The sequence below is a fragment of the Oryctolagus cuniculus genome, chromosome 4, assembly GCF_964237555.1.
Source record: "Oryctolagus cuniculus chromosome 4, mOryCun1.1, whole genome shotgun sequence".
Lineage (NCBI taxonomy): Eukaryota > Metazoa > Chordata > Mammalia > Lagomorpha > Leporidae > Oryctolagus > Oryctolagus cuniculus.
Window position 1 is genome coordinate 149,286,636 of NC_091435.1, and position 18,093 is coordinate 149,304,728.

The 18,093-nt window shown below is 40.4% G+C and overlaps 1 protein-coding gene across 5 annotated transcripts in view; it reads left to right on the top strand.

Annotated features, from left to right (window-relative positions):
- The window catches only part of CPNE4 (copine 4), a 526,674-nt gene that overhangs the window by 376,449 nt on the left and 132,132 nt on the right, over positions 1-18,093 (top strand). For all 5 annotated transcript variants that reach the window (XM_051818460.2, XM_002722063.5, XM_051818461.2 and 2 more), the window contains exons 6-7: positions 2,604-2,687; positions 5,310-5,399. In XM_051818460.2, the coding sequence (XP_051674420.1) occupies positions 2,604-2,687; positions 5,310-5,399 (174 nt within the window). The remainder of the gene's footprint in view (positions 1-2,603; positions 2,688-5,309; positions 5,400-18,093) is intronic.

Here is an 18,093-nt window from a genome sequence, read left to right on the forward strand (position 1 = left end):
TGCATATATTTTGCAGAGCTGAAGATAAGGAAAGCTGGTAAAGTCATTGAGAGGGAAAATTTAGAAGTAGAGACTAGACAGTGCACAAAGGGAAGTGATATGTTTGACTTTTGCTTGCTAACAGTAAGAGAAGATGGTTTTTCAAGCAAATTTAGTTCTGCTTCACGATTAGTCTAGATTTCTGGGGGAAAAATCACCTAATGAAATACATAATAAGAATGTGCTCAGATAGATTCCAACCATATATCTAGGATTCATGACAGTTTCTTTTCTCCCTCCCTCCCTCCCTCCCTCCCTCTCTCCCTTCCTTCCCCTCTCTCCTTTTCTCTCTCTCTCTCTCTCTTTTTCTTTCTTTCTTTCATCCTGTGATCATTCATTTACTCATTCAGTAACTCTATGTACTACTAATAAAAATCTAGACACTATGGTAGATGCTGAGGAAATCAGTAATATAAAGTAAAATAAAGTTCCTTCTGTTTGAGGTTTTATTTCTAATGGAGTAAAAAAAAGTTTAAAAGAAGGATATAGACAGAATCAGTTACCAATAGAGCACCTGTTTTATGTCATTCCCTCCAATGAAAATACTAGACAAGATATAAGAGACATCTATGTGAGAGGCCTAAGACAGTTGAGATTTGAGGAACCAAGAAACTGGAGAGAAGAGAAACCCGGAGAGGTGGTTTAGATATACTATGCAGATTTTCCACTTAAGGTAATTCCTCAAATAGCATGAATAGAGAGGCTGGGAAGCCTAGCAGAAAATATTTACTAATAAGGAGAAAATAAAAAATAAAATGAAATTTTAAAAAAGGGAGGGTCAGCTAAGTGACCTGCCTGCAGCACCGGCATCCCATATGGACACTGGTTCATGTCCTAGCTGCTCTTCTTCTGATCCATTTCTCTGCTATGGACTGAGAAAGCAATGGAGAATGGCCCAAGTGCTTGGGCTCCTGCAGTCATGTGAGAGACTCAGAAGAAGCTCCTGGCTCCTGGCTCCTGGCTTCAGATTGAGGCCATTTGGGGAGCGAACCAGTGCATGGAAGACTTTCTCTCTCTCTCTCTCTAACTCTACTAACTCAAATAAATAAATTAAAATCTTTAAAAAAATAAAGAGAAAAATGATCAGAAAAATGATCAGAAGTTTTGGTGGCGATTTCATGGAATTGGATAACAAAACCTGAAAGAGCTACTAAGAAACTTAAGACTAAAGATTCATAGATGCTTCAGAGAAGAATAGTCAGCAGTCTGAATAACTTCTGCTCTCAATGCGTTCGTTAATTAATAACAGCATAGGAAGAAATGGAACAAGAACCTAGAGCCAAGAGACTGTGGAGACAGCCCTGAGAATTTAAAAAAAATTAAAATTGGCATTGACTCATAATCACTGAGGCTTTAAGCCAGAACTTTTTAAGAACTATACCCAAGGAAAACTATGAAATAAATGAAAACCTGGGTTTGGTTCTGTGACACAATGGATAAAACCACCACCTGCAGCACTGATATCCCATATGGGCACCAGTTCATGTCCCATCTGCTCCACTTCCACAGCTGCACCACTTCCAATCCAGTCCCTGCTAATGTGCCTGGGAAAGCAGTGGAAGCTGACCCAACTACTTGGGCCCCTGCACCAATATGGGAAACTGGAAGAAACTGCTGGCTCCTGGCTTTGGCCTGGCCCAGTCCTGGTCTTTATAGCCATTTGGGGAATGAACCAACAGATGAAAGATCTCTCTCTCTCGCTGTTTTACTCTGCCTCTGCCTCTCTGTAACTCTGCCTTTCAAATAACTAAATAAATCTTTTTTTAAAAAAAAAAAAGAAAAAATAAATAGTCAAGAACTTAAAAGACTTTTGAACAACCCCGACCTCTAAATAGCTCACTCTTGATTGGATTCAGGTGACTACTCCCATGCTACTAACTACTTATTAGAAGTTACTATTTAATAAAAAAATTACTAAGCACACCAAGAAGTAGAACCAAGAAACAGATAATAGAAACAGACCCACAGATGATTCAGATATTGTAGTCATCAGACTTAGGCTTTATAATAACTGTAATTAACTTTTTTAAGATAATATATTATTGCTTCTCAAATAATCGGCATTTGAAATGATTTTTTGAAGAATGCTTGAATCTCAACCAATTAAGTACTTACTTCACAAAGGCTTGGCATTCAGATGCAGCTCATTCTAGCTAAGGATGGAGCATGGGGATAAAGGACAAAGCAAGAAAAAAAAAATGGCAATATGCACCCATGCAGGGTAAGAAGAGAGTATGTGTAGAATTCAGGAAGATATTCATGGATAAATGACAAGCATGGCCTTTATTTCACATATGAAGATAGGAAATCATGGGGGTTGCATATTGATTAAATCTTCATGGTTGATGAGGACTAGATCTTGACTGGATTCAAGTGACTACCCAAATTCTAACTGCCTGCTAGAAGCCAAAGTCACATCCAAAACTTTTATGATTTTTCTTGCTCAAATTCTACTACTTAATAAAAATTTAACAAGCACACAAAGAGGCAAAGCCAAGGAAAAAATTCTAGAAACAGACCAACAGATGGTTCAATAGCAACTTAATACTATTTATGTATTTTAGGATTTCTTCAGCAAATCTGACCCATTTCTGGAAATTTTTCGCATGAATGATGATGCAACTCAGCAGCTTGTGCACCGAACTGAGGTAAGCAGAGTCGTATTCGACTATGCCATCTAATAACCTATGATGATAGATGGTCCTGTTGTGCGAAACTCCTTTTATTTCTTAATGTCTGTAGATAGGTACTCAGATCTGGAGTCTTCACTGTCTGATGAGGCCTGTCTTTTATAACTTACTTTTTTCTTTATATCTTCAATTTAGATGTTATAGGGTATAGCACCTCTTAACCCAATTTTCCATCATTGACTATCAATATAGATAGCCAGCAACTTATTAAAAAGATATGAATATTAGCTACCATTTAATGAGAATGGCTAAGTGTAAACCATCAAACTGATTTATATGCATATTTTATTTACTTCTCACAAGACTATTATTACAATAATTATTATTATTACCCTCATTTTATAGATGAAAGTGAACTTTAAGATTAAGTTACTTTCCTAGAACTCATGGTTAGAAGAAGGTAGAACTGAGGTTTGAATTGAGCTGGTTGTTATTTGAGAAGCCAATCTTGGCCGGCGCCGCAGCTCACTAAGCTAATCCTCCACCTTGCGGCGCCACACACCGGGTTCTAGTCCCGGTTGGGGCGCTGGATTCTGTCCCGGTTGCCCCTCTTCCAGGCCAGCTCTCTGCTGTGGCCCAGGAAGGCAGTGGTGGATGGCCCAAGTGCTTGGGCCCTGCACCCCATGGGAGACCAGGAGAAGTACCTGGCTCCTGCCATTGGATCAGCGAGGTGCGTCGGCCACAGCTCACTGGCCGCGGCGGCCATTGGAGGGTGAACCAATGGCAAAAGGAAGACCTTTCTGTCTGTCTCTCTCTCTCACTGTCCACTCTGCATGTCAAAAAAAAAAAAAAAAAAAAAAAAAACCTTAACCCTGGAATAAATTGAAGGATAGTCATATGATCATCCAGAGTAGCAAGTCCATCATGACTACCCAGTAGTCTTTTGAAACATGATGATCTCCTTGGTAAAATAAACTTCTTTTAGAGAGACACCTAAGTGATGTTCATTTGTGCTTTTGTTCAAGTCATTAAATAGACTTTAATCAGAAAGAAAGGAGGTAGTAGTATGTTGTTGGGCTTCTCTTCCAATGCCCTTCTCCCTTTAGGTCCTGACAGCATTCCTATTCCCATAATTAGCTCTTCTGGTAAACTCTCCTATTCCCCATAAATTACTAGAACTACCTTGCTTGGTCCAGTGCTAAAGCATTCCTGGGGTCTCACAGAAGTGTAATCAGAAACTTTTCCAGTGAATCAAGGAACATAACACCGATTTTTCCTCTTGCTTACTCAGTATACAACAAAAGAAATACCAGGCAATACTCTGCTCTTGGGAGAAATATGCATGCACATGTAGATGCTCACTCATATATACATACACAGATTTTAATATCAGGGAAAATTTCTAATTGAAATTTTGGTCTGCTGTTGAATTTTTCAGAACTATTATAATTAAACATCTTCACTTCTTAACATTTTCGTAAAAGGATGAGAAATTTAAATCGATCCAAACAATTTTATATAATTTTCCTTCTCACTGTCACTTTGATCATCCTTAGAGTATCAGAACAGAAGAAGTCACATGGGAGCATTATTTCTGTATTTTCATGCATTAAAATAAATTTAATAATGAGTCTATGATATAATAACTCATAATTATATCAAGAAACCAAATAGAAGTATTATAAAATAATTAAGTCATTTGGATAGAGGGTCACTTTCATTTTTAACTTTATTTGTGTGTTCTGTAGAGCAGTGGCTCTCAATCTTATGTATCAAAATCACCTAGAGGCCCACCTCCAGAATGTCTAACTTCATCTGGGTGAAGTTCCCAGGTGATGTAGCTCCTACTAGTCCAGGAACCTTTAGCCAAAAGCATACAGTACAATGCAAGGTACAGAGCACATACTGTGTATTTTGAACTCGACTGAATGGTTTAAACCATAGTGACAAGGAGACACTCGATACATATGGATTCTGGAGCAGGATTTAGCCAAATTCATGATTAGTGAGCTGATTAGGAAGATTTTTCTGTTGTACCTTTGGTGTGTAAATCTAAAGAGTTACCCTGTTGTTCCTTTCACCATAGCTGATTGAGATGATAATGAGATAGTAGAACTATATTCTTCAGGTTTTTTCTTCTAGAAACTTCTCCTCTGACTTACAATCCCATGTGACTCCAGGTCACTGATGACCAAAGACCAACCAGTTCTTTAACAGTAGAATTGTTCTCCCACACCCTCAGCTCTGCCAGGAATCTTTACCTCTGATGACTCCAAAAGAAAAGAATTTATGACATAGAATTACTAGTCCTACAGAACTTGAGTCCCTTGATCAATGGCTAGAGATAGACTGACCTCCTTAACTGCAGCCCTTTTGATATGAGTGGAATCACCCTCCATATTCACATACTGGACAATGTTTCTGTCATTATCCCTGGAACAGCAGCCATGCAAGTGACAATAGGTCATCTGCTTAGTGGGTAACTATGAAAGATTTACTATTTCAAGTTTTCATTATGACACCTGTTTCAGACATTTTCTTTTTCATAGCATCACAATAACTTCTCACACAGTTCTTATCTGAGATATGGGAATACTCGTCATCTCCTTCCCGCTCACTGCTTCCCTCCCTTGTTCCCAGGTTGTGATGAACAACTTAAGCCCAGCCTGGAAATCATTCAAAGTGTCGGTGAATTCCCTGTGCAGTGGAGATCCAGACCGCCGACTTAAGGTCAGAAATCTATGCCCAAGAAATGTAATTTTTTAAATGTAGTTGAGCGTCCTCTTTATCCTCATGCGAATGTTGGTATACTTAAAATTTCCTATGTCATTTACCCACCTCTTTCACCCTTTAGCATCTTGAAAGAAACAAGTGCCATTGCTTCCGTTGGAGCCTTTGAAGCTCATGTGATAGCCAAAAATAAAATCCTAATTGTGTTAAGCCAAGAGGCAAAATACATGGCTTTTCAGGCACAAGATTGCAGCACTAAGTTCAGTGTCTATCAAGAGTTAAATATTGCTGTATCAATTAGCTACTCTTGCTTAGCAGACTACCCCAAAATCCAGAAGCTTAAAACAGCAATCATTTATTTATCTTAAAAATCTATGAATTGGAAAACTGAGATGAATTGATCTGCAGGGTTCTTCTGGTGGTCTCACCTGTACTCCCACAGGAATTTGCAGACATCTACAAATGAGCAAGGTGGCGTTGCTTCTGCTGGACAGCTGGCCGTCATCTGGAATGAGTAGGCTGGTTAGGCCATTTAGCTCCCTTCACCTAGCAGACTGGCTTGGACTTACATACACAATAATCTTAGGGCTCCAACAAGGCAAGGGCCACAGCAGCAAGGCTTCACACAAGGTGCCCTCCTGTACAGTAGCAAGTCACATGGCTATTACAGGATTAAGGGGTGAGGAGTTAGGCTTCACCTCTTGGTGGAAGGAGCTGCAAGATATTGTGGCCATTTTTTTTTTCATCTGGCACAAACGCTTTTGAGCATCAAGGGAATGTAGAAAAGGTGGGAAGAGAGATACATTGTGATGGTTAGGAGTCGCCAAAGGAAGACAACAAGCCGAATGCCAAAAGCGACTCCAGGAGATACTCTCTGTAGTCTGTGTCTGGCAGTCTCTCTACCTTGGAAACAGAAGTTCCACACTGTCAGTGCCCCACAGTTGATTCCACCAGTTCAGGGTGGCTAAGTAACTCCCTGGAGACTGACTACTAATTGAAAGCCAATTGATTAATATCCAATGAGAAACCTGACTATCAAGCAGATTCAGCAGGTTTATCAGCTTCACCAGGGCATTTTATTCTGGGCAAATGACAAGAAACACAGTTGTCAGAGGTGACTGTGATAACCTGAAAGCAGGGTCAGGGATGCTGGCGTCCACCTGCACTACAGGAGTCGTGGTCCATTAGACCAATGAAAAGCATACGATGATCCTCCTGGGCACTTAACCCCTTTGGAAAGTGTTAGACGGGTACTGACGATGTTTGCCTTTGGAACTACGTTTCCCTAACTCCTTTTCCTACTCAGACCTTCATCTCTTGGGTACACTGCTTTTGATTTGCCAATGGTAACAGTCAGATTAAAATCTTATCTGTCCGTTAGTTTCAGCCTCTTCAAGGTGATAAGATATGTCTTTGCCTAACCCATGTGTGTTGATCTTGTGGAGTGTCCTTGAGAGATTCATACATGATATTTCTTATAAGAGCCAAAGGATTTCAAGCTTCAACCCCTACTGGCAACTCTTCTTTATGCCAAAGTTGCAATTATTAACCATTTGGGCTCTCAGGTAGCTGTTCCTGTGCAAGACAGCTGAGAGTTACAACTTCAAACGTGGGCAGTGCTTTGTGGTTTGCAGAGGAACAAGTAGCGGTATGAATGGATGGATGAAAGAGAGAGACAGAGAAAATAGGAGGCATGCATTTGATCTAGCATTTAAGATGTTAGTTTAAATGTCAGAGACCCATATACAAGTGCTTGGATTCAATACCCAGCTCTGGCTTCTGATTCCAGCTTCCTCCTAATGTGGACCCTAGGAGGCAGCAGTGATGGCACAAGTATTTGGGCTCCTTCCACCCACGTAGGAGACCAAACTGAGTTCCCTGTCTCACCAGCAGATCATTTGTTCTCTCCAGTCTGTTTCTTCATGGCTTTTTTTTGCTGCATATCCAGGTGTCTAGAACAGTACATTGTGCAGCCAGTACTCTGTAGCTGTTTCAAGAATTCGTGGATATAAGAGTGCAGGTGTTATGTGTGGGGAGCAACTCGGACTAGACTAAGTTACTGGAATTAAGACTTATTCTATGCATCTGCTCTCCCACAATATGGCGCTGGGAGAGGAGTAAACAGCTTCTAAGCAGCTGCCTCTCGCCAACTTGAGTGATGACCTGCAGGAGCTGATCCTGCTCCTGATTGGAGGAGAGCAGCATACTCGGCGTGTGGGTAGCAGAGTTGGGATTGGTGGAAGAGGACTATAAAGGAGGAGAGAGACAACATGCACCAGGAACATCTAAAGGGAACATCCGGATAACATCTGAGCAGCCCCCGAGAGAGCCGGCCGGCGGTGTGCCACTCCCCCACGGAAGTGGGGAAAGTGGCAGGGGGAACCGCCCCTCCACGGAGGTGGAGGGTCGGCAGCCAACCCGGGAAGGACCAGCAGCAAACCGGGGAAGGGCCGAGCAGACAAAAGAACAGCGCAGGGTCCTGTGTCGTTCCTCCGCGAATGGGGGAGCGACATTATGGAGGTCAGCAGCCTAAGGAAAGGGAAAGGAGGGCTCATCCACACCAGTGTGCCATCCTTTACTAGGCTGCAAAGCCAATATTGTTTCCCACCTGCTCACAATAAGCAGATACAGCTTTTCTGAAAGGTAGAGTAGGTTTCCTGTGTTGCCCTTTATATGCATTTAACATTTTGATACGAAGCCCGCTGTAAAATTCTCATCTGCCTTCTTCTCCAAAGTAGCCCCACAGCTCTGTCCACGTGTGCAACATTCTGCCCCACATCCCCTACAGCTGCCAACAAAAAAAAATCTTGGATCTTTTTTAAATTCTAATAATTCTAATTAAAAACAAGCAAATAATTGTCAATAAGTGAGATATGAATACAGACAGATTATGAATATGAATAAAGGCACAATATTTCATGGTATTAAGGAAGCATAGATAATATTCTCAGGTATAATCATTGTTTTGTGGTTATGTTTCTAGAAACATTCCTTATCTGTTAGTCATACCTATTGAAGTACGAAGGTCTTCACATAGTTTGTGAAAAAAAAAATTGGAATGTACAGTTTTGTAAAAAGAAACTCTGTACCATAGGTTTTACATATTATCAGAACTTTTAAAAATTTAACAGTTAGGTCTTTGTCCCAATGAAGCTTAATTCTTACTTATTCAAGACCCACACAAACAGCAAGTTCAGACCATCAAGTTTTTCTTTTGGATTTATTTTATTCTGTGTTCCTTCTTTATGGAATAAATAAAAATAATATTCAAATAACCATTTTCAAAACTTATTCTATCTATTTATTATGGAAAATTTAAAACATATACAAAAATGCAAAGATGTTATGATGGCTCCAAACCCATCACACAGCTTCTGCAGATATTAACTCATGGCCAATATGACCATCCATTCCCCCAATTACCCATTTTCCCACACTCTTTCCCCATTACTGGATCATTTTGAAGCAAATCCCAGACCAGGGCCAACTCATCCACTGAGCACAGTGCTGGGACCTGTGACACTTTTAGCAATAAATTAAAATGTTTAATTTCTTTTAAAATTGGAAGAAAAAATTTAGATTGAATAAAATGCTTTACTTTTTCTCATATCAGGAAACACTGACATTTTTAGGGCTATGAAAAGTCTATATGGTAGCAGGGACCATGAAAGGAAAAGTACTTGGTTCAGTGAAAATCATCATGTGGCCCAATATTAAACATAATACTATCTCACCTGAAAATACAAGCTAGTACAAAAAGTTCATGGAGGGGCCGGCACTGTGGCATAGCCCTGGCCTGAAGCACTGGCATCCCATATGGGCGCCAGTTCTAGTCCCAGCTGCTCCTCTTCCAATCCAGCTCTCTGCTATGGCCTGGGAAAGCAGTAAAAGATGGCCCAAGTACTTGGGCCCCTGCACCCACATGGGAAACCCAGAAGAAGCTCCTGGCTCCTGGCTTTGGTTGCAGCCATTTGGGGAGTGAACCAGCAGATGGAAGACCTCTCTTTCTGTCTCTACCTCTCTCCGTTGTAACTCTGTCTTTCAAATAAATAAAATAAATCTTAAAAAAAAAAGCTCATGGAAAAATCAAATTAGCAGATAAAATTTATGAGGGTTCAAAAATGTTGAAATCAGTGCATAGTTTTTTTTTTTTTTCAAAATATACACTTCCACAGCTATATGAAGACCTTCATACTTCAATAGGTATTGCTAACAAATAAGGAATCTATCTAGAAACATAACCACAAAACAATGATTATACCTGAGAATATTAACTATACTTCCTTAATAGCATGAAATATTCTGCCTTTATTCAAATTCATAACCTGTCTTTATTCATAACTCACTTATTGACAATTATTTTCTTGTTTTTAATTAGAACTTAAACAAGATCCAAACATTGCATTTGGTTGAGATGTCTGCAGCTTCCTTTCATCTCTGTTGGCCCTCTCTCCTTTTTTTTTCTCTGCACTTTCTTTGATGAAGAAATCAGGAATTTTTTTTTTGTCCATTGACATTTCTTCTATTCCATATCTCCTATAAACGGATAGTTGGGACTTGATCACCTCCAGGGTCTGTTTTCTTGCAAGAATGCCTCTGGTATTATTAAGAATGCATAGATTTTTTGGTACAGTTGAGGATTTCAATCTATTTCAGTTATTATTACTCCTTTGAAATCTTAAATTGTTCTGTATTTGATCAATGAAAACCCTTCAAGTTGGATCTTGAGTTCTTTTGACATAAGCTTAGTAGTGTTTAATAATTTCCTTGCTTTCTGAAATGAACTTCTGAAATTCATCATTGTGGACATTTTCTCCATAGCACAAATCTTTCTGTGGGTGTGCAGTCATATTTTATGTCTCTTGAAATCATTCAATAGTAAATCTGTAGGTCATAGAACTGTCAGATTCACTTGCTTCATTTTGTTTTTAATTTTTAGGACTTTTTTGTTCAAATCAAATTTTGCTTTATAATTATAGAAAATATTTACATGATTCTAAAGTAGAAACTACAAAATGAAGTATATTCAGCAAAGTTGGCTCCCATTCTTGTTACCTTCAGCCTTTCACTCCTTTCCCTTATAAGTAACATTCTGTGGTGTGTTCATACCCTCAGCAGCCCTTCCACTCCTGTATTCTGGTCTTTTTAAGGGTTTTTGTGGTTATTTTGTCTGTTTGTGCTTTCCACAACACCATGACATGCTAACTATCATCTGGTGTATATAAATTCTTTCAGAATAGCTTTAGGGTTATATTTAATTTTAGATTTTATGAAATTTCCTTTGATTTCAATGTAAATTAAAGTTCATAAAACCCTCATCAAAGTCATCTACTTCCAACTACACTGCAAGGTAGGTTCCATTACATTCATCTTCACAGATGAAGAAATGAAGACTGACAACCCATGTTGGATTGTGCCGCCTCTGTTTTGCTGTATTCTATCTATGAATCATCTTGTTTAGCATAACCCTCGATTCTTTCAATAAGGTTTTATTTGCCATTGTTTTAACATTTAAGAGATATAAGATTTGTTCTATATGTAACATATTTCATGAAGTCTGAGACACTATCAATTTAATGTACTGCTAAGAAAAATTTTCTCAATGAAACTATAGTACAGTGATGTCTTATCAAGGTGTGATTGATGAGAAGATGTGTGCCTTTTAGATTCTATGAAATATGGTATTAATGGTTTCCTTTGATTTTGTAAACACACTATTAGTACAGTTGAAGAGTATTCTAAAAGTTCATGAGAGGTGCATATTATGAAAGAGCTATGCATAGATTCAACATTTCTTGCACCAAAATAAACCTATCTTTTGATTTTATTTTCCATCAACTTTCTGAGAGATCCTTGTATTCCTTAGGAGTCAATGTTGGTGTACAGAGTAGATTCTTCTAGTGGGAGTCAGAGAGAAAGATGAGAGGGCCCCATCAGCAGGTACTTGTTAACACTCTAATAGTGCCCAAATATTTTGGGGAAATGTCACATTAGAACAATCTTGACAAGCACCATATGAGCACTGTAAGGCCATTTCATCACATATATTTTTATTATTTTTCAAAAAGATCATTTATTTCAAAGGTAGAGTTATAGGGAGGAAGAAGGAGAGACAGAGAGACATTTTATCTCCCCAAATGGCTGTACTAGCTGGGCTGGGCTAGGCCAAAGTCAGGAGCCTAGAACTCCATCCAGATCTCCCACATGGGTGGCAGAGGCCCAAACATTTAGACTTTCTTCTGCTGCTTTCCCAGATGCATTAGAAGAGAGCTGGATCAGAAGTGGGACAACTGGGGCTTGAACCAGTGCTCAGAAGAGATGCCCATGTCGTGGGTGGTAGCTTAACTAATTTTCACACTCCAGCCCCAATCATCATATATATTAAAGAACCATTATCTACCAATTCTCTACTGCCTAAACCACAGTAACTTGGTGATACTCCCTGTTAAAGAGCTGATGAGGCATCCTATGAGGATGGTGGAGGAAACAAGGTGATAGGGCCAGTTGTTCCAGGATCAACTTGACCCCATGCATGTGCATGAGAGGGGCCCCCAAGTCAAAGGAAAAGTGAGTAGGACATAGGAACCTGGGAACAGAAGGCCCAGATACACATCTGAAGCAAAACATCCCAAAAACATCTGTAAGGCTGGTCAGGTGGTGATGAATTCTTTCAATTTTTACTTGTCTTGGAAGGTCTTTATTTCACCTTTATTTATGAGTTTTAGAGTTTTGCTGGATAAAGTATTCTGAGTTGGTAGCTTTATTTTTTCTTTCAGAACTTGGGCCATGTCTCTCCATTCTTTCCCGGCCTGTAGGGTTTTTGTTGAGAAATATGCTATCAATGTGATGGGAGTTCCTTTACAAGTGACCTGACACTTTACTCTTGCAAATTTTAAGATACTTTGTGCTTTACTTTGGAAAGTTTGATGTGTCATGGCAGGCATCTTTCCTGATCATGTCTATTTGGGGTACTTTGAGCTTCCTGTATTTGGGTGCCATACTGTTATCCAAATTGAGGAAGTTTTCCGCTATTATTTCACTAAACAGGTTTTCTAAACCACTCTTTTCCCATCCCTTCAGAAAGCAAACCACAAGTGACATTTTCATCCAGAAGTCAGCTTATTCAGTCGTCTCGCCTTCCCTCTTTGGATAGCACACCTGATTGATCTGAAATAGCCAAGCTCATTAGTTATCTTCTGACACTCAACTTGGGATTCCTGGCCAGTCATGCAAGGGCTCTGGTGAAACCGAATCCCAAACCAATAATCCTGGAGCCTTCCCTTTGACAACTCTAGTAAACAACGCTGGTGCTGGCTGTTTGCCAGGCACCCACCTGGAATTGCTGTCATCCTACTGATCCTCCACATTCAGTGGACTCACTGCTGGACCTCCATTCAGATGTTCAGCATGATTTTCTGCCACTTTACTGCAAGGCCAAGTGTATGTGTATGTTCTGTTCTCCCACTCTATGAAATCTGAGCATTTCTGCTGTAGTTACATGTCCTCTCCTCTCTTGTGTGACCAGGCTATCTTGAATAAAAGTTGTACTTTCTATACAGGTTCACTGTCTTTGCTTCAGGCTATTTGAGCCAGACTGACACACTACTGCTAAATGGACTTGACTCCTCATGTGTGGCCTTAGTGTTTGCCTTGGCCCTTCTTCTTTATTCCAAGCCCCATGCAGCTGTTAACTCCCCCATCTGTACATTCCTCCTAGTGTATCTCTGATCCTTTAGGCTTAGTCTTAGTTTTTTTTTTCTTTCTGTTCCATGTTGACTTTTTCTAATAAAGCTTTGGCTCTTACTGCTTGGAAAAGATGAAACCCCATTCAGAATTCAGTCTCCAGATCTCAAGCCTTAACAACAGCCCTAGGTCAACTCCATAATTCCTCCAAACCTATATAAGAGGCTTTAATCATTAAAGATCACGTGGATTACATCAGCATTTCCTGACTCTTAGTACAAAACACAAGCAGTTGAAATTGAGGGGCCCACTGTTAGTTGGACATGCCTGTAATAAAGAACCTGCCATCCTCAGGCAGTTGGAAAAAATTTCACTTTCCTTTCTGCCTGCTTTATATTTCTAAGGGGGAAGAAACCCTTGGGTGGTTCATGGTCCTCTTAAGTTTTCTAGAAATCTGTATGATTCAAATCCTTCTTTTATGATCTTTGCTACTTTACTGCTGCTGATTTTGTTCCTAAATGTCCTAGAATTTCCCAGAGGATTGCAGACTCATTGAGGTGCCTCTAAGTTGGTTCAGCAGTGGTGCAGGAATTCTTGACTCTGCTTAGGTAAATGGTGTTCCTGAGCCCAGTAGGCTGCCTCTACTGAGAACTGTAATCAATACTGCTGCACAGAAAAGCAGTGGCCAGCTGAAATAGTGTGAAGTCATATAGGAACCAAGGAACTTTCTGAAGTAAGAGAAAAATGTTACATTCCCTTAACTTTAGCTGTTCTTCCTTTTCTATTAGTGCTGTTCTTCTATTTTAAAGATGAGGCATTCAAGCCTCTACATCTTAGCAACTTGTTTTAAATGACAGAGCTAAGCTAGCATAGCCTTGGTTTATACCTAATCTCTCTTGCTTCATAGTTCCTGCTCTCAACTATTTAAAGACAACAAATTTTTACTGAATACTTACCAAGTACCAATACTGTCCTGGGCACTTTGCCTAAATTTTCTTATTGAATCCAATGTTTACCCTAGATTAAGCAAAGCTTCAGTAACAAAGAGCCCCCATGAGATAGAATTTTACTGCTTGTTCATACAACAAAGGGAAAACTTCCAAAGCAATATCTGCCTTTCCTTCATGAAGTGATTCAAAACCCTGTGTTGCTTCTATTTTGTGGCTCATCTATACCCAAGGGCCTCAGTTTTATTTGCACCCAGTGGGCAGAAGGGGAAATAATGTAGAGGAGGCCCTCTAGAAGTTTTAGTGGCAAACAGTACTTGTCATTGCTGCTTACAGTCCAATACATAGGACTCAATTGCATAACCACATAGAACTGCAAGGAAAACTGGCTGGTGTGGTCTGGTTTGGTGCCAAGAAAGAAAAGGAATTGGAAATAATAGTAGATAGAATTAAAACGGAGAGAACAATCTAACATGGGAAGCGGGCCACACAGAAGAGTCATAGAATGAAAAATCCCCTAAACAGCACTCTGGCTTCAGAATCAGCCCTTAAGGCATTCGGATCTGACTAAAAAGCCCATGAGAGCATTTCAGCAATGGAAAACCAAGACAACACTGTGGCAAAAAAAAAAAAAAACTAAAGGAAAGATCTCTGTGAGTGAAATCCCAGTGGAAAGAAGGGGCCATCAAAGAAGGAGGTACCTTTCTCTGAAGGGAGGCAAGAACTTCCACTTTGATTATGACCCTGTCTAAATAAGGTCAGAGTTTGTGAACTCAAGAGGCTTCCATAGCCTTGGCAGCTCATGACAAGAGCCTCGGGTGATCACTGAGGTCTTAAATAAGAGTGTCAACTGTTAAATCAATAACAGGAGTCACTATGAAGGATGGATGGATGGATGGATGGATAGACAAATGAATGGATGGACAGATGGATAAATATACAAGTGACATTAGCTGGATTCTGTGGAAGACATTCTGCCAGGATTTTGCCAGTTGTTCTGCCCTTTTAAAGACCCTAGAGAAACATCTCTCCCATCTACTTATTCTTATCCTCACATATCTTGAATATCAATCTACTGATGAGATTAATATTTCACACATTACTTTAGCCCTGAGACACTTTTTTCATTTCAGACCAACCATAAAGATGCTGAAAACTTCTTTTTCTTGCAGAATACCTCCACTGCCAATTTTTCACCATGCCCTCTCCTAACAAATTTTCCCTTGAAGTTAGACTTATCTTTCCTTCCGCTAATCCCAGGGGGTTAACAGACAGAAAGGAGGAGTCTGGCTAGGGAGGAAGCCAACAGGGAAAACACTTCTTCAGGAATGAGGAGAAACAACATCTTGGCCACATCTGACTCTCACAGCATAGCGTTTGGGGTAGAAAGGGGCCTAAATTCTTCTCACAAAGGGAATGGTACAGAAAGAAGCCTTGTGGATTTTCCAAATGTAAGATTCCTTTGATTTCAAGGGGTCTTTCATGGTTTAAGTGTTTTATTTCCTTTGAACAGTCTCTGAAATGCAAGAACCAAGTCTAGTATAGTACTAAGAATGATAAATCCTGGCTTGACTTTAAGCTGTGATTTTTTTTCAGTGGAATAGATCAGGAGGGAAGGTGGGGTGAGTGAGACAGACCAGATTTAGTTAAGTCCCGAAGTCAGCAAGAAAAGGACCATCCCCTAGACTCTGATCCGTAGAACGTTTTCTACAACTTGTGTCTCTCCAGACTCCCACCACCCTTTCCTTCCTTTTGGCAGTTAAACCTACACCAACAGTTTCTTGACCCCCTCTGTCCCCCCAGCACACCTGATTGCGCTGGAATTTAAAACTCCTTGGGACAGCTATCCTATGAAAGAAGGAAACCACTAAAGGGACTTGTCAGGAAGCATTACCTCTGGCTCATCTCCCCTAGAAACCCTCAGACCCTCTACATAAGCTCTCACACAATCCACTCACCCCAGCTATCCCCAGTAACACAACTGACTCTTAAAGGAGTACTATGTACCAAGCCTCAGCGGACCTCAAGACAAGGTCAATATCTGATCTAGAACAAGGTAGTCAAACTGCGACAGCATCAGACTCACTGAGGGCTTGTTAAAACACAGGTTGCTGATATAGCGGTTCTGACTCAGTAGGCCTGAGGGGCCTAAGAATGTGCATTCATAACAAGTTTCCAGATGGTACTGATGTGCCAGCCCAGCATTCACACTTGGAGAATCACTGATCTGGAAGAAATAGTCAAGAGATGATCACAACAGATTTTACCCACCTCCACCCTAGAATCTGTATATCTGCAGCCACTGTTTCTTTCTTTCCAAAATTAGCATTTATCTACCTGCTTCAATCCTTTGTGTCACTCAAAGACTCTTCCTTCCCAGCTAGTCATTCATATAATGCTGTAAAGCCAGAAGGGAGTTTTGTGATTGTCTCTTAATCAGAGGTCTGCATCCTCAACACTTCTGACATTTTGCACTGGGTAACTCTCTGCAGTGTGGAACTGACTTGGTATTTCAGGATGTTTGCAAGCATCTCTGTGCCTTGTAGGACATTTAGTGAGCTTCTGCTCACTAGCTGTGAGTATCATCCCCCCGTCGTTACACCCAGATGTCCTCTAGGAGACAAAATTGCCTCTAGTTAATTATATCTTTAATCTCTCCTTCTTTGTTGAGAATTCAGAGTGAAAATCAGTGGTTCCCTTTCTCTGTTTTGTCCAATTTATAAAATTCGGAATAATTCCATCAAAATGTCATTTCATTGCTGCTAAAGCTTGTCCCTAGTGTGTAGGTAGGAGAGCTTCTCCAAGGGGAGGTTTGGGCTATGATTAACAATGGGTGAGGGGCCAGCGCTGTGGCTCACTAGGTTAATCCTCCACCTGGGGCTTCGGCAATCCCATATGGGCACTGGGTTCTAGTCCCGGTTGCTCCTTTTCCAGTCCAGCTCTCTGTTGTGGCCCTGGAGGCCAGTGGAGGATGGCCCAGGTACTTGGACCCTTGCACCCTCATGGGAGACCAGGAGGAAGCACCTGGCTCCTGGCTTTGGATCAGCACAGCTCTGGCCCTAGCAGCCATTTGGGGAGTGAACCAAGGAAGGAAGACCTTTCTCTCTGTCTCTCTCTCACACTGTCTATAACTCTACCTGTCAAATAAATTTAAAAAAAATGAGTGAGGCAGTCACCCTTAAGATGGGCTAGGAAGGAAAGAAGTGTTTACATACCAGATTGGGTGGCAGAATGAAGGCGGTGGCTCTTAGCCTTGGATATATACTAGAATCATCTGAAAACCTCAAAAATATATTGATTCTGGGGCTTGCTTTGCACCACAGTGAGTTAAGCTGACACTTAACAACACTGGCATCCCATTTTGAAATGTTGGTTGGAGTCCCAGTTGCCTTGCTTCTAATCTAGCTCTCTCCTAATGTGCCTGGGAAGGCAGCAGATGATGGTCCAAGTACTTGGGTCCCAGCCATCCACATGGCATGATGGAGTTCCAGGCTCCTGATTTTGGCGATCTAGCCCTGGCCATTGGTCATTTTAGAAAGTGACTCAGAGAATGGAAGATTTCTCTCTCTCTCTCTCTCTCTCTGTGTGTGTGTGTGTGTGTGTGTGTGTGTGTCTTTCTCTTCTCTCTCCTCCCCAGCACTCTGCAAACCCCCCTCCATCCTCTTTCCTTCTCTGTTACTCTGGCTTTCAAATAAATGCATAAATAATATATGTGTATGTAATATGAATATCACTAGTCCTCATTTAATCCAATTAAACAGAATTGGAAAGGGCCGAAACATCAGAAAATTTTAAAAGATGCCAAAGTGATTCTAAGTGCCATCAAAGTAAAAAGCTATTGTTATTAAGCCAACTTAATAGACTGAGAACATTTAATCCCCTGTGGGATTTATCTTAGGGGTATTGAGGAAAACCACAAGATCTCCCAGTAAGTTTCATGATACTTTATCAGCCAACTAGTCCTCAAAATTCTGTGTAAGTTGCATAAGCTTATTAGAAACAGCATAGAAATATTCACAAGCATCAAAGTACGCTACCTTAAAGAACATAGTGTCTAAGATAGA